The 16,725-nt window shown below is 38.7% G+C and overlaps 1 protein-coding gene across 1 annotated transcript in view; it reads right to left on the bottom strand.

The window, feature by feature from the left end:
* Positions 1-491: 491 nt before the first annotated feature.
* The window catches only part of AGPAT3 (1-acylglycerol-3-phosphate O-acyltransferase 3), a 67,042-nt gene continuing 50,808 nt past the window's right edge, over positions 492-16,725 (bottom strand). Inside the window, exons 5-9 of the mRNA XM_034753762.1 lie at positions 15,552-15,705; positions 14,961-15,063; positions 11,175-11,250; positions 8,742-8,940; positions 492-8,045 (exon numbers count right to left, since the gene is read on the bottom strand). Of these exons, the coding sequence (XP_034609653.1) occupies positions 7,957-8,045; positions 8,742-8,940; positions 11,175-11,250; positions 14,961-15,063; positions 15,552-15,705 (621 nt within the window). The 3' untranslated portion in view covers positions 492-7,956. The remainder of the gene's footprint in view (positions 8,046-8,741; positions 8,941-11,174; positions 11,251-14,960; positions 15,064-15,551; positions 15,706-16,725) is intronic.

The raw sequence follows: 16,725 nt of genomic DNA, 5'->3' as shown, positions 1-16,725 counted from the left end.
GTGGACAGTAGCTGTGGGAATAGCAAGATGTATGCTTGTGGGTGGAGGAGTAGAGGATGTTTACTGTTGGATGGCTTAACTTTTTCATTTCCTGGCTGTTGTGTATTTGTGTCGGGTATGCTGTGTGAGTAACAACCCTAATTATGTCACAACTTTTTTAATATTAATATTTTATTGTGGTGGGTTACTGAAAACAACCACATTTTTTTCATCTTAAGGATAAAAACCAATTCCCTCCCTATTCTAAGTGTCAGATCAAAATCAGCCTTTAAAGCTGAATTGTGAAACAGAGGGGTTTTAATGGAAATGTTAAGTCAAGAAAAGTTATAGCAATGCAACCTACAAGGAACAAACAAGCAGGGTTTTACTGGTATGCTGTTAACAATAGAATCCATCTTTTCTGTGTAAAAGCATTGCCTGGACAATCAAAAACAATTTTACTTTTGCATTATTTTAAGATTTCAGTGAAAAATGGAAATCTGAAAGAGGTCGGATTTTAAAAATTGATTTAATCTAAAATATCTATCCATACAGTCAGTTCATAAGCTTCCATCTACAGAATCACAGCCTTCTACATTATACAGCTCTGCATTTACTTTTGAAGATCCTTAATGAAATGTTTTTCTCATGTGTTTTTGTTTGTTTGTTATTTTTTGAGGGAATGGGGAAGGATAATAAATATTATACACTATGTTCCTATAAATGCTACAATATATTCAATCCCCTCAGTTCTTAGTTACACTCTTAATATAGTGAATGGAAATGGTTTTAGATTTAATGATTACACCTAAGGTCCCAATCCTGCTAAGTGATCTGCAGGTGGGTGAATCCCCAGTGCAGACAATGGGGCTCTGCAAAAGAGCAAGAGTCCATCTGCATGGATCAATTTGCAAGACTGGAGTCTAAAAGTGTAAACAGAAAACGGACATACAAAGAACAAAAACTAATAGCCCTTTGTGGATGCTTAGTTGGGCAAATCAGAATGGCAAATATGAAAACAATGTAGGTCTTTCATTTACATATTGACTAGCTAGGCAGTAACATAGCTGAAAATAACTGTAAGGTAGGTGTCCCTTTTCAATAAGTGCAATTCAAAAAATTCTATTCCAACAAATGTTATACACACACATTCACTTACAACAATCAAAGTAAGTGACTAAAAGTATAAATGACATTCTAATACAGTATATACTGATACTTACACAGAGCCAAAGCTATTTTATTTTAAAACAAGATGTTTCTTTTGCATTAACCATTCTTTGAAAGCTCAGTGAAAACAGCCATCAAGTATTTATGCAAATGTAAGAGAAAACTTACAAGTAATATTTGCATAGCACTGTACATTTGTGTACTAGTTTGGGACACCGTTTTTCAGAAACTACGATAGGTGAGATTATTTTGCTACTTGCTTTTAACAGATTTCAATGCATCTTTTCTGAACTGCATATAATTTTGTGTAGGAAATAACTGTAAAAATGTACAAAAATATATATACACATGCACAGTAAATTTGTACCCTGTATACAGTTTTATTATTTGGTTGATTTGGCTAATATCTGGTAGTTAACAAAAACAACAAAATCACAATTTTGTAACAATCATTTAGGTTAATGATGTTTAGTTTTCTCAAAGAGAAAATTATTCATTAAAGCTACAGTACTTGCTGGTGATCTTTATGGTTCAGTAACATGCCAGTTTATGGTAGCTTCCTGGCTTTCAGGCAAGTAGCATTTGATTGTCACAACTCACAGTTCTGAGACAGCAGAAGCAACGAATGTATTGGGTACATTTTGCATGTGTAACAAATGATAGCTCTGTAACACAATCTAGTGGTTTTAAAAACATTTCATTCACAATAAATATTAGACACCCAAATTAACCATTAGTTTCAAAAGAAAGTTCAAAGTTAAAAATATCCTTCCTTAACAAAAGTATTATGTCTTGACAAAAAATAATAGATGAAACAAGAGTTTTAAGATTCAAAATATGTAGAGACCTCCTCCTAAAGGGACACTGTTAACCTGGATTTTCTGAAATTATTTGTTTTTAAATTCCAGTTTCTGACAGAGCCCCTTTTAAATGGTATGTCCTGATTTTTGAAAATATTTCCTTTTAAAACGTTAAAAGGCTTTTTCCACTACCTCACTGGTGTTTATAAAGATCTCTTCAAGCAAGGGGGAACTGACTATATACAAAGTGCTCTCCAACAGTCCACGTACACAAACTAAACTTTTTTTTTTTTGCCAACTTCTTTCAGATTTTTCATAAAACTGAAGTGTTACTTGTAACTATTGTAGGTACAAAATTTTCAAATATGTGTAATTTTAAAGTTGTGTTCCTTAAATTTGAAAGCACAGGGGTTAATGACAAGAGAATTGTGAAATGTTTAGTTTATGGATGCTAATCCAGTATCTTGCCAGAGTTCTTTAAAATAGAGAATATTTTCATTACATCTTTCAAGCAGCTGGCAAAAATTGCACATGATCTGTCACATTCAGACATTCTGAAAATGTTCCCAAAATATGGTAGCAATCCTGTGAAGATACTGGTGCAAAAGATTGTTGAGGAACTCAGGTAGATACTATCCTGCCACTTCTTCCCTTTCCAGGTGGAACCTAGTCTTATGGGGAAACTCCTGACTGCACAAGGAGGGTAGATTCTTCTCTGGGACAAATTCTGATCCCAGTCCTAGTGTATCCAGAGTAATTCCATTGATTGCAATGAAATTATTTCACTTTTGTACTAGCATAATGGTTGCTCTTTGTGTGCATGCTTAGCTGTGTGGTTTCCAAACTTTCTGGCAATTATTTAGTTTCCTGGATCAAGAAGTCAGCGGTACCAACCAGTGACCTTCATCCTTTCCACTATGTTTACTCTAACCTGCAGTGTGGCCTTTATCAGCTTCAGAACCCAGCTTTATACAATATTTGGGTTTGGAGCAGCCCAAGCTCCATCATGGGTTAGAGAACACACAGATAAAGGGGGAAGTGAGCAGTTGTGGCACACTGTGCTTGAGTACAGATTCAGCACTAAAGATCAAGAGGGTGAGCCTATACGAATAGTCACAAATCAGAAGAGGTAAACATAACAGCTGTTTTGGAACCAGTGGCTTAACTCTTAGCAGTGTTACTGCGGGCACATCTTGGGGATTCTATATCCCCTAAATGATAAGCACTGTTTTCAAGGAAAGTCCATGAACATACTTCCACATTCAAGTTGACCTACTATATATGAATGATACTTAGCTGGGCTATACCTGTTTATTTTGGCCATGGATATGTTTGATGAACGCCGCTGGCTAATTGGCATCAACGGATGTGGATATTTCATTACGCCTCTTGCAACATTCTGAAGCATTCTGCCTAGTTTGAGCTTGGTATGAAAATCAACATTCCCTTAATCAAAGGTGCATACAGTCACATCTTTTTTGAGTATTCCCAGGCAGGAAGTGCACCTCCATCAACTAAAAACATAATCACATTAACTAACTATTGGTTATCTACACACCCCCCCAATGTTAATGACATCGTTGTGCTAACTCCCTCATGTTAGTCTGGTCCATTTCAGAGGGCTCAAGTACCAGACAATGATGTACTTACGCAAACAAACAGTCTTCTACCATATGAGACAAGCCTTCTGTAGAAAGTCTCTACTTTGTACCAGTGAAGGCATGTTATCAACAGACTTAGACTTGATAATATGCCAGTTGATACTTATTGAACATACCAAAACAATACTGACTGACAGGAAGACAAAATCCATGGACACTTGTAGTAACTTCTATTAGAAGATATGCTGTACTGCAAAAGATGTTTTGGAAAGCCCCTGAGCTCCACCTGCGGCGTCAGAAGAGAACAGTCTGCAGACACTACGTTGTAAATAGACGGTGGTAGATGAAGACAAGATGAACAACACAGAGGTGAATACAACAAAGCTCCAGAGAAAAGATGTGTGCTTTTTCCATGAATGCTAGGCAACCAGGAAAAGGGACATAATCCTCAGTATTGGTCAGCAATTAAGTGTACAGAGCCCTTCAAAGTGGTTTAAAGCAGAACAAAGGACAATGCCCATGTTCTTTGTGCCCAAGAGAAACACTTCACTTGGTGGGACACAAAGTCAATAGCAAGAGCACATTCTGACAGTCAGCTCATGGTTGGCAAGAGACCTCTATGAGCCAAAGCCTGTAAATGCCAATTAGTATACCACAGGAAGTCCTTCAGCCACAATTTTTTATCCTTTTGTGACTGATGGGATGCAATGGTGCCAGCAGCCAGCAAGAGCTCTCCCACCATATTCTTCACAAGGCTCCTGCATTGGGTCGCATGATGCTATTATGGTATTGCATATAGGAATCTGAGGGGATATGACTTCTTCCTCCATGCCAGTGCTAGGGAGCTGCTAAGGTCCAGAATCTAAAATGGGTGCATATTCAATCTGGGAAGCCATTTGTCTCCTGAATCAGGGTTGAGCTCTCCAGAAGTTGGCCTGTGAAAGCTCCACTGAGACCTCATGTCCACAACTGGAGAACTTGAATTTTAATCCAAAAGGTCAAACAATTAAAGCCTTGAAAGATGGGTGGAGTGAAAGGGGAAAGGCTTCCAGATTCTTAAAAGACTTATCAAAATTGTGGAGATCATGGGTGAAAATCAAAGACGAAAAAATTTGATATATTTTTGTTTATTATTGCTCTCAGAGGGCTTGGTAGTCAATTATACAAGCTATTTTCTATTAAACCAGAAGAAAATAGTGTAAAATATAAAATCTATGCTCACTGTTCCAATCCAAGCCACTTGCTCATCTTCATTAGAGACATTTACTGCAGCTATTTCCAATCATGTTAATTTATACATACTCTGTATATATATATATATATATATAATTATATATTAAAAAAAAACCTATCTGAAGAGACAAAAGTTCAAAATGAAAATATTCTTGCACTATTTGTGCAGTGTACTGTGCACTGTTGTACAATTCAGTTTTCCAAATTGTTACCAATATGTCTGCTTAGAATAGTAAAAATTAAGCAAATGATAGTATATTTACTACACTTCCAAAACAAAACACGACCAATATGTTATGATAAGAAAAGAAAATACATTAAACATGTGCTTATTCTCCCCTTGACGTACATGCACTAATCCCATTAACTCTAATTAGGAGTTGCATGCACTAAGAGGAGACAAGACCTCTATAAAAAGAAGGGATTTTTAATCTTTTCCCCTGTATAGTGCCCAACCCTTCCCTCCCGCCACTAAGAAAGGGGAAATATTTGTTAAATTCTGGTAGCTTCTACCAGTACCAAGGCCCCTGCTCACAGGTAACTGTAAAGTATAACCAGTGGTCTTCCTGCTTTGCTCTTGTTACCAAAGCAAGTGCCATTTAAATATGTTGAACATCATCTTCAAAAAGCAAGTATACAGCATCTGTTAAGTCTTCCTAACAAGCAAGAGTTATAGCCATTACCCAAATTAAAAAAAAAAAAAAAAAAATAGCAAGCCCACCTGTTTTGGTCCTCTGGTTAGAAAACATCAAAGAAAACCAGGGATTTTGCTTTATCAGCATTCAGAATTCTAACTGTTTAAAAAGAGTGCAAAAAAATGCTTGGTAAGAAAACACACAATCATGGCCGTATTCTGCCCCTCAGAAGCCGGTGTTCAACTTTCACCGACGTTAAGAGTTGTGCACCCCTTTTTTCCCTTAGGAAGCATGGCATACTAACACAGGGGCTGAGAGCGCAATGCTTAGCTGGAGATGGCTCTAACAAAAGACGTGGATGCCATGAGACAATCTTGAAAATTCTCTCATTAAAAAAGACCCCAAATGAACAGTCAGGTGCATGAGAAAGTAATGATGAACAACCCCAAATGCAGCATTTCAGTAAGTGATTAAATTATTCTAAAACTTGAAGTTCAAAAGAAAATCCTTATGGGCAAATATCTGTGGGGGAGGAGGTTAGAGTGAATATGAAAAGAAGGTAAAATATTACACTTTTACCTTTGGCTACCACAGCAAAGAAAAAATAAATCAGTGTTTTAATGAGGTCCAGCCTTCACAGAACTGAAATAAATATTCAGGAGTTTGGGTTAAGACGAAAGGATGAGAAGTAACACAACATCATTTTAACCTTTAGGGTCAAATTCTGCCCTCAGTTATACTTGGGCAACACATTCCACTGCCTACTCTGGAGTGTAGCCGAGTGCAGAATTTGGCCTTTAAACTTGAAGATATAAGCAGTTTCCACATATTTATGAATACCCAACTACACACACATACAACGGCACTCTGCACAACTTTACAATGTGCGTTTGGAAAGAGACTGGCACAGCCAAGGTTCCAATCTCCAGTTTTCAACCATAAGCCCAAAAGCCAAGTGATCAAAATGGTAGATATTAAAACCCCATGAAGCTACCTCAACAACCAACTAGTTGTTTCCACCTCTAACAACATGGCTCATCTAGCGATATATCTCATATCAGTGTCCTACCATAGCCAGCTAAGAAAAGCAGCACAGACCACTGTACAGTCAGAAAATGTAGGGTGGAATCCTGGCCCACTGAAGTCAATGGCAAAACTTCTACGGACTTCAGTGAGGCCAGGATTTGACCCCTAAACACTAGAGCAGTGATATCAGACTGTCTTCTGCGGCTCTTTGTAGCACATGCTATTAAAACACTGTGATTTAATTATTAACCAATCAGGATGCTTTTACTAGGTTATTAACCAACTGTAGTTGATAAAATAATACTTGGTCAATCATTTTGCTCTGAGAATAATACATATATACACACACAAACTATTTCGCCTGTCATACTATTTCAATATGAATAGATAGTACTATAGTAAATGAAACAATGAATTCACCCTACTATGGCTCTTTTGGGTAATGTTGATCGCTAATTTGACTCCTGAACCACTGAGTATCACTGCGTTAGAGACACTAATTGCACCCTTTCTTTTTAGTGTTGATGCAGATAAAGAAAAATCCTTTCCAGGACGGCTGTGCTGGGTTATGCTGATTTTCTCAGTAGACTGCTGCGAGGGACAACCAGTGGAGTGGGACTTCGGCGATGAGAAACATGAACAGAAATAAAGAAGAAACGCCAGTACAACTGAGTAAATAGCCTTCTTTACACTGGACCAAATCTCAGGGCTTACTATTCACTTAAAAAAAGCAAAGCAAAGCAAAACAGATCCAAGGCATGTAAAGTATACCAGGCAGTGCTCAAATCACCAAAGGGGGGTGTTGAGCTTTAACCAACAGGTGGGGGGGGGGGAAGCCTTTAAACTGTATTAATACTAGTGAATCTGATGTACAGTATGTGCTTATCAATAAGGTACCATTTCCATCAAAATTCTATTATCCATTTTCTTGTGGTACAGAAGTTATATGATGTTGCCTAAAAATAAAAAGTGCCTTCAATAAAATGTATACAAATGGGATTTTGTCTGTAGTCATGATAAAATGGCCTTTCCAAATGGCTTTCACCCAAGGAACTGCTGTCAGTGAATTTAAAATGGGTTGTGTTTCCTGGAGCACACTCAGCACCGAGGCTGGGAAAAACAAATATTAAATTGGCTTTAGCAAGAGGAAACATTCAATGGCTCCTACTGCAAAGTGAGTTTCAGATTCTTGAAGGATAAACCAGTGTGACTGGTCATCTGAAGAAGTAGGTAGCTGTGTCCAATATTTCTCGGCCACTCCGCAAACAAAGCAAAAAGTTACCATTTTTTAGCCCAGATTTTCACCCCAAGTTTGAATAAAATGGTCCTTAAACAGACAGAAAGCTGATGTTTTCTCTCCTCTTGATTCTTCCAATTTCTTCATTCTTGGCTCAAGTATTATTCATTAATATTAGTCATCAGTTAATAAGAAAAAGATAGTTTCTAAGTGTTTTTTAATTAAGTTAATTTGATACCATAGTCTGGTTATACGTGCTGTGCTGCAGCTGTGAGTTACTCCTTTTTCTTGAATTCTTGGTTGCCATAGCTGGAGCCTTTTTCTATTTCGGTCACTCCTATCAGTCTACGAACTCCAAAGGAAGCTTTAAAATACAATACAGAAATTGGAGGTGCATTACAACGGATATAATGATAAAAATCTGTGTCTCTCTCTCTCTCTGACACACACATACACACTTTGATGCGAGATGGGCCATGGGGGATTGGATACAGAGGTCACAGACTGAGCAATCAGTAGTGACTCTGGGACATACACTGCCTCCAATCTGTGTACGCAGCTTCCATTGACTGATGCTTTGGATCAAGTACAGGTGCTAAATCATTAAACCATAGGGCAGTCCAGATTTAAAGACTCAACAGAAGTGTAACTAGTGCACATGTGTTAAAAGAAGCTGAACTGATTGCTCTGGAAGCTGAAGTCTTCCGTAACCACAGAACATACTCAGTCAGTATGGGGACCATCAGTGCAAACTTCTTCACACTGCCCAGCCAATATGATTCACCCCTCATGAAGGGGCTACTGTGTGAATATTAATTAGCATATTAAATGTAACTTAAGAAATAAGAGACTAACCTGTTTGAAATTAAGGCTTTTGAAATAATTGTTTTTCTATGCAAAAATGGAAACCTATGTAACTTGTCCTGCATTTTCATTCAAAATAACAACTTTCTGCAAGTATCAGTAATAGTAATCATACACAGAATTTAGCACAGCTAATGGCCACTATTGTATCATATTGTGCTTTGGCATCATCTCCCTCTTCTCAATAACTCATTACCTGCTCCAACAAACCCCAGGAATGCAAGGATAAGAAGGGGTGATCCACTTGCAAAAATTCCAAAACCAAATGTGAAGAGAGGAGAGAGCAGAACAGTAGCCCAGAAGAGGAAGTTTAGCAGAGTCCATGGTCTTCTAGGAGGTTTAAACTGATGGCCGGGAAATATGCCTTCCTTATTATACATCTCTTGTAAAGCATCCTGGAAGAGAGGGGGGGGGGAGAATGTTCCTAATTCAGAAATGTTAGTTTTTGCATAAATAGTTCTAAGACTGTAGAATTCCATGATGCCATAAAGACCCACATCTGTGGCAAGCATTATTAGAGTCTGTGAGAAGAATTTGTATTTTCTGTGGCCTGTCTAGCATTCCGTTATGCTGCAATAACCATCAGTTAATACTATAAACAAACATTTTGAACACTATTTAAAAATAAACAAATAGAAATCAAATATTGTCAGTCTCCTTCCACCCCTGTACACCAGCTGTCGGTGTGTTCAGACTTCAGAGGAGCTTTAGCCCAGAGAACTACTCAGACACTTTCCAGTCCTGTGCTAGTTGCTTCTCTATTGTGCCTTCTTCCTGTCTTTATTACTAGAGAGTCAGGAACCATCTGTAGGAGGTGCAGCAGAAAAGGGTTCCTTGTGGACCTAACAGAGTGAGGCAAAGCACAAGCTGACCAGCAGGGACAGCATTTCCTTAAACTTGAAGATACTGGGACTTGATTCTTCACAGGAAGGCTCAATCCGGTAGCCATAACCATAGAACTTCAGAAGGTAATACGCTCTGAACTAAGTCTTTAGAAAAGTGTGGTACTGAGAAAAATCAGACAAATGGTTACTGTGTCCATATTATTTTTCTCAGTTTAAGACAATGATTTATAAGCTGCATACAGAATGAAAAATCATTTATTTAACCTATTGCTATTTTAGCCTCCACTGACTTTACCAAAAAAAGATGAGCTCAAGGCATTTCCTCTTAATAATAAATCCTTTAGTACAAAGACAGCACTTTAGGAATTCCACACTTACAGTGGCTTTTCTAAACCCACAGAGATCAATTTATGTATAAAAAATCCTCTTTAACAAAATTTGACTCCAGTGTTGAATGGAGGTACAGCGAATAACAGGAGATATCAAACCTTCGATTGTAGCTAATGCAGAACATTCTGTCCAAGTGAAGTGAAATGGTGTGCTATCTGCTTTTCCTGCTTAACTCTATACTTACTCTACAGCAAAGAGGGCGACACAAATGGAAAAGCAAAAAATAAAAATGTGCATCAACGCTTATCTACCAAAGTGGGAAATTTCATGGAGCATTTTCATAATTTTCAAATGACTCTTAAATCTGTTTGACACATCGACATCCAGAATGCAAGAGGGGCAGACAACAAGTAATATTCTTTGTAAGCAATTCTCAGTCTCCTTGCCCCAATTGTTTTGAGTATTTTTAAGATCTACAATAAATACGGTTACAATGAACAAAAGTGAAACTTGGGAGAAGAACCTTATGAACAATTTGTTGCCTGCCTACAAGTTAAGTGAAGGTTTGGAAATATTGCAGTACAGGTCACCAAGGCAGAAAAATGCTCATAAGTGTCAGGGTTTCTGTGCTCTTCTACCTTCCATGCCAGAAACAGCACACAAAAAATAATCATCAAGATATGCATTTCAAAACAGATGTACACAAGTCCAATCTATACAAGGACGGGGCAAACTTTATGTACAGTTCTCTCCCCGTCCCTGCAGCTCTATTAAATCTGTGGTGAAGAACTTTATCATCTAGGAAAAAGAGTTGAAAGAAAACTTTTGAGCACCTGGAGAGTGCACTACCTATGTGCTCTGACAGCAAACTAATGGACCTGCCTGCATCACGTCAGAAATGGCAGCAGAGATCCGGCAGGCAAGTGGACAGAGACAGAGGAATAGGCAGAAGAGAACAAAGACTAGCTCTGCAAAAGTTGCAGTCCAGAGACTCACTCTGCTATGCGTGTCCAAAATGAATGACCACGTCTGGTTTAGAATTATCATGTGTCTATAGCTCCTAGAAACATCCATAGGTGGAACAAAAGCATTTAAAAATATATGAAAAATACCCCAAACCTGAAGAACGTAGCAAAAGAGAGCAGGTTACGTATGGTCTCCCCCAAGGGTGGCGGTGTGTGTGTGGGGTGTCTTCTATGTCTGTGCAGTAACCCACAGCATTTCCCTTCAAACCACAGCCACCATTCTGTGGTCAAGGAGGAATGGCTGGGGCTCCCTTCAAAGCCTGCCAACACCACTTCTTAAATCAATCTAAGGAATAGCTGCCAAGTTACACATAGTGCTCCCATTTCCTCTCTCCCTCCAGGAGTTGAGTGTGCATTGCTCAGCTCTTGACATGCTGCTCCTTAGAACGTTACTTTATGACAGATCTGAAAGAGAAAAAAGCCATTTACCTTCTCCTGGTACAGTTTATGAAGCCAGTTTGCAGCTTCCTTTTCATCTACAGGGATATCTTCAAGAGGAAATCTCCTGATTTAGTAAAGAGATTAAAAAAAAAAAAGAAGAGTATTAAAAGAAAATCCAGATATTTATTTTACTTTAAATCTTTTCAAATGAAGAGCTGCAATTCAATATATAGCAAAAACTGACAGAAGTTTTGGAATTACCAAAGTCATGAAGTGCAAATAAGAATCAGACAGCTTTTACTAGAAACCACACCTCCACTTCCCACTTAGAAATTTGCATTCATGAAACAGCAGAATATACAGCTGTTCCTACCAATTTCTGTCTCCCTCAGAAAGACATGTATTTTCTATTCAAGTATTACTGCAGCTGCAATGGAGTTATCAATGGTTGAATTCAAGTAAGGTCTAGTTCACATTTTGACGACTAGAGCCAGTCAACAAACTGGAAAATTATTCACAAACATTTTCACAGTGAAAAAAATCATTTTTTTTGCTTGAAAAATCAAAATTTGGAAAATTGTGACCAGCTCTATTGAAACCATCTTCTCTTCATATGCCACTTCTAGTGACAATCTACTCATTTTCCTCCTATTTTACTGTCCTCTCAATCACTCTGGCCTTCCAGCAATCAGTCTCCAGCTTTCAAATGATTTCCCACTGCAGTGCCAGCCTGCTTGCTTTGCAATGTAGAGAGACTCTTTGCAAGGTTCAATTTGCAAAGTCGAAACCTGCAAGGTTCACTCATCCCTAGTTATGTAGAATCTTTTGGAGGGATGATATTAATCTGACTCTGTGATCCTCTGGGCAAACAGAAAAGACACTGGTGGGAAAAAACATATCAGTGAGATGGCCAATGACCAGGTCAGCAGTTCATACACGAAGTACAATAATCTGTAAAATACATATTGGAAAGAGTGTTTCCCAGTGCTCTGAAAGACACGTTCAACACATTCTAGACCGTTAAATCACTAACATAATATTTAGTTTTTGAGAATAGCTTTATAAAGAAGGATTGCACAATTAATAAAAAGCATCATTTGCTGAAAGTTCTCTTCCAAAGTCATCATTCCACTGAAATCGCCACTAGAGGGTACTCACAGCAAGACCATTTTGATGATTTAGGAGGATTATTTCAATTCTCTGGATCCATTATGAATGAAGACCTGCAAAGTGTGCAAACAGACTTGGCCACTCATCTCCGTGCAGAGGACAACGTACATCTTATGCTCAAAACCTGAGCTCAAATGGCTTCCTTTCTTTGACCTAAGCTAAGTCTGCAGGCTCATCAAGGGTGCTACATGTGTTCAGTTTGCAATAAAAGGACAGAAACATAGAGCCTGTGAGAGGGAAATGTATGCTAGCTACATCCTACCAGTGAGAGCTCACCATACTGTATTTGTGTTTAATGTCTGGAAAAATTAGATTCAGTTTTGTACTTGCTCATTGCAGCACTGTAGGAAGTTCCCATCACCAGAAAAGTTGTATTTCCAGTTGGGATTAACCTCCCATGTCCCCAAGCAACCTTAAACAAGGCAGGTTCTAGCACAGTCAAGTGTCTCGAGAAGGCACATTCACCCCACAAATAAATATATATGTTTAAAATCACAGCAGACTGAACAATTCAGAAGTTAGGTTAGTAACTGGGCACAATTAGTCAAGTATGCTCACCTAGCACTAATACTACAGACTGTTCTATAAGGTTGGCTGAAAGCCACTGGTTTTCATCTTTCCTTTAGCACCACCAAACCACACCAACTCACATCTCATTTAGCAAGCAGAAGGTATTAAGTGGATGAAGCTGTTGTTTCAGTGCAAAAATATCCAGATATTTGTTTGTGCATACTTACTCATATCTACTTTGCCATGCTGTGGCACTTATAATTGTCTAGGGAAATCATACTCAGCACACGTGCAGTGCACTATTATTAGTTTTGTAACTTGTTTCTCCACTTAGCAAAGCACGTGCTCCTCATTGGGAATATGTATGTGGCAAGCGAGAAGAGTTAAAGTGAAACCACTTTGAGTTATCCAACTGCAAAAGATTTCTGGAAAATTTCCTGAAGGCATTTCTGAATGCATGCCTTTCCTTTCTCCATCCCTGGATAATTCCCAAAATGGTCAAATGGAATTGTACCAGGTTTCCAGTCCCTCTCAACTCTGGGCTCTCAAGAAGCATGGGAATTTCAGCTAAGAGAGTAATTTTTGGGGAAGTTACATAAGCACCTGAGAACAGGATTGGAATGGAAGTTCCTCCCCAACTACAGCTCGTGTTTCACCTGCTTCTAGGCTGGCAGCTCTTGCGCTACATTTTGCAAAATTGCTGCTGCTACCTCACAGTGTTGAAGGTCTGGGTGAGACTACCAAGAAGTTCTCTCCAATAAGATTCAATACAACACACAACCACTTGTATCAAAAAGAAGAATAAGCTTGGCCAGTAGCTTGGTGGCAGCACACTCCACGGCAGTGCCCAACACCCAGGGGAGAAAAAGAAATACCTCTGGTTATTCAACAGCAATCTCTCTATCAGAGTAAGGTAGTGTTTCACAAAGCGTAGGGAACACAAGGACAAGAGGTGGGGAAGGGAGTGGACAGACCTCTCAGTTGTTGTTCAGTTTCTCAACTTTCAGTTTTTTAAATAAAAGGCAGTCTTAAATTGTTTCAGCTGCGAAGAAAACCTTCAAAGCTGAAGGTAACAGACACAGAGACACCTGTCAAGTTAGCAGAGGGCCTGAAATAATAGTTGTGAGGACTGACTGACTTGATTTATTTCAATGGGTGCTAACTCAGATGCTAAAGATGACAATTAACAATGTTAATATTTAAAATATTTGCAGCGTTGTTGTAGCCATTGGTCCCAGGATATGAGAAAGACAAGGTGGGTGAGGCAATATCTTTAATTGAGCCAACTTCTGTTGTTGGAAGGGACAAGCTCTTCTTTGGGTCTGGACAAGGAAACTAGAGAGTCTAAGCTAAATACAAAGAGGGACAGATTGTTAAGTGTAAGGGGTTCACCTTCTTGTAGGAGGCTACTTAAAATGAAGTGGGCAATCAGTAAGTCTGCAGTCGTAGGACAATGGAGGATTAGTAGGCAGCAGGATGTGTTACAAATTGTTGTAATGGGCCATAAAATAACCAACATGTCTGTTGCATCCATGGTTTTTAGTGTCTAGCAGAGTTACGAATTTAAGTTCCCAGGCTCATCCTTTGAAGGTGATGTGCAGATTTCCTTGAGGACCAGGACTAAGGATATAGGATCATGTCCAAAAGGCGTGATCCTTTTGTGAAAAGTGTTGATAGGGTGTTTTTGTCTTACAATTTTTCGGTGTGGATTCATTCAAGATTAACATTGTGAATTCAGTACTAATCAAAGTCATGGAAGAAAAGAGAGGAATGATTATACTATGCAGATCTACACAATCCATTATGAGAGACTGCTCATTTTGGGCAGAAGTTTAACACCAAATTGCATAGAGGGCATGATTAGTTTCATTTTCCTGATTCTGGAGGGTGCAGGTGAATGCCGGGTTATAGGCGTAGTCATGCCCACTCTTGAAAGTTCCACCTAGTCTCCTTCTGGCCTGACAGGTGATGTCCGTGACATGGGCTCTTGTAAGTGAGACTAGTTTGAATGATAGGGAAATGGGAAGATCCTCGGGGCTTGCAAAGGAACGTCCTCAAGGGATGCAGTGACGCATGACATTTTCCTACCAGTTTTGGGGACACAGCATCCAAACACAAACCTTGTACGTCTCACTTCCATCATTATATGCTCACCTTACACACATATCTGCTTCATATTTCTTTCCATAAAGGATTCCTAATAAAGATGGGTTCTTGTTTCCTCTGAAGTTTAGCGTTACATCGTACACTGCTGAAACTGTCAAAAGAAAGATAATATAGCTGTTAACCTCAGCATCCAAAGCATCAAGGTTGCTGCTGTTCAAGCTTTAAAAAGAAACAAACCCTGATGCAATCATTGATTTAATAAGACCTGCTGGCAAAACATTTCAAAACCCATCGGTTTTATTTACCCAGATGTCCTCCTTAACGATCTAAGCTCTGGCAGAGTACATGCATACACCTCACAGGAGTGGAGTGAGAGCTGACTAATTATGCAATGTTTGTATATTGCCACTTTAAAGATGGAAAGTATTCATTTTTGCAAATTAAAACTAGAACAAATTAATACATTTTAAAGATTGTTTAGAAAATGGAGTCTACTGCTTCAGCTTAATCTTGATGTCATCCAAGGGCCATACTGAGTCTGTATTATCACCTACTCACCATGTGCAATGAATATACTGAACTATGATACATAATAACACACATTACTAGTAAGGTTTAGAACAAACAGCTCACCCATACCTGTTCCCCTGAGACACTGGACAGCAGTGGTGAAACCTTTGGTTCTGGGCAACAGATGATATTTCAATTTAGGCAACCCTTTGGATTCAGCCACCTCCATGCTGATACGATGCTTGGTTTCTGTAAAACGAGTTCCTTCACAATACAGGAGAAACTAGCATACAAAACAAGAGGAAAACCAAGGGTTTTTCTTAAGAAGAAATTATTGTGTAGTGCAGATCTGGAGCTATCATGCATCAGAGCCATCCTACAACTCTTCAGTGGCATAATTGAATATAATAGATCATATTATTTGAGAATTACAATCAGCAGTTTGCTGTACAGTATCCGCTTTCAGAAGACAGCTAATTAGAGCCTGGTCTCAAAGAAAGTGGAACACACATGCAAATATTCAGAGATGCAACTAAATTTAAAGCACCTTTTTAGATATCAGTTCATGTATTTATTTTCTAATCAAGCAAATAGGTTATACATATACACATACATACACATGCCCTCCTCCCCCAATTCCAGCTGAAACATTTCTTCCTTTAAAAGTCACAGGAATACTCAAAAATACATGAACATGACTTCAGCTTCAAGTTCCAGCTCAGCTACAAGAAACAAGTAAAATAAGGAAATTCTCTTCTCTACCACAAAGATGTAGATCACAGAATGATGATAGGACAGGAAGGGACCTTGAGAGGTCATCTAGTCCAGTCCCATGCATTCATGGCAGGACTAAGTACAATCTAGACCATCCGTGACAGGTGTTTGTCTAACCTGCTCTTAAAAATCTCCAACGATGGATATTCTACAACCTCCCTGGGAAACTAATTCCAGTGCTTAACCTGACAGTTAGGAAGTTTTCCCTAATGTCCAACCTAAACCGCCCTTGCTGCAATTTAAGCCCATTGCTTCTTGTGCTGTCCTCAGAGGTTAAGGAGAACAATTTTTCACCCTCCTCCTTGTAACAACCTTTCATGCACTTGAAAACTGTTATGTCCCCTCTCAGTCTTCTCTTCTCCAGAATAAACAAACCCAATTTTTTGCAATCTTGCCTTATAGGTCATATTTTCTAGATATTTAATTATTTTTGTTGCTGTTCTCTGGATTTTCTCAAATTTGTCCACATCTTTCCTGAAAATTGGCACCCAGAACTGGACACAATACTCCAGTTGAGGCCTAATCAGTA

The sequence above is a fragment of the Trachemys scripta genome, chromosome 1 (genome assembly GCF_013100865.1).
Source record: "Trachemys scripta elegans isolate TJP31775 chromosome 1, CAS_Tse_1.0, whole genome shotgun sequence".
Taxonomy (NCBI): Eukaryota; Metazoa; Chordata; order Testudines; family Emydidae; genus Trachemys; species Trachemys scripta.
This window is presented reverse-complemented; position numbering and strand designations above follow the sequence as displayed.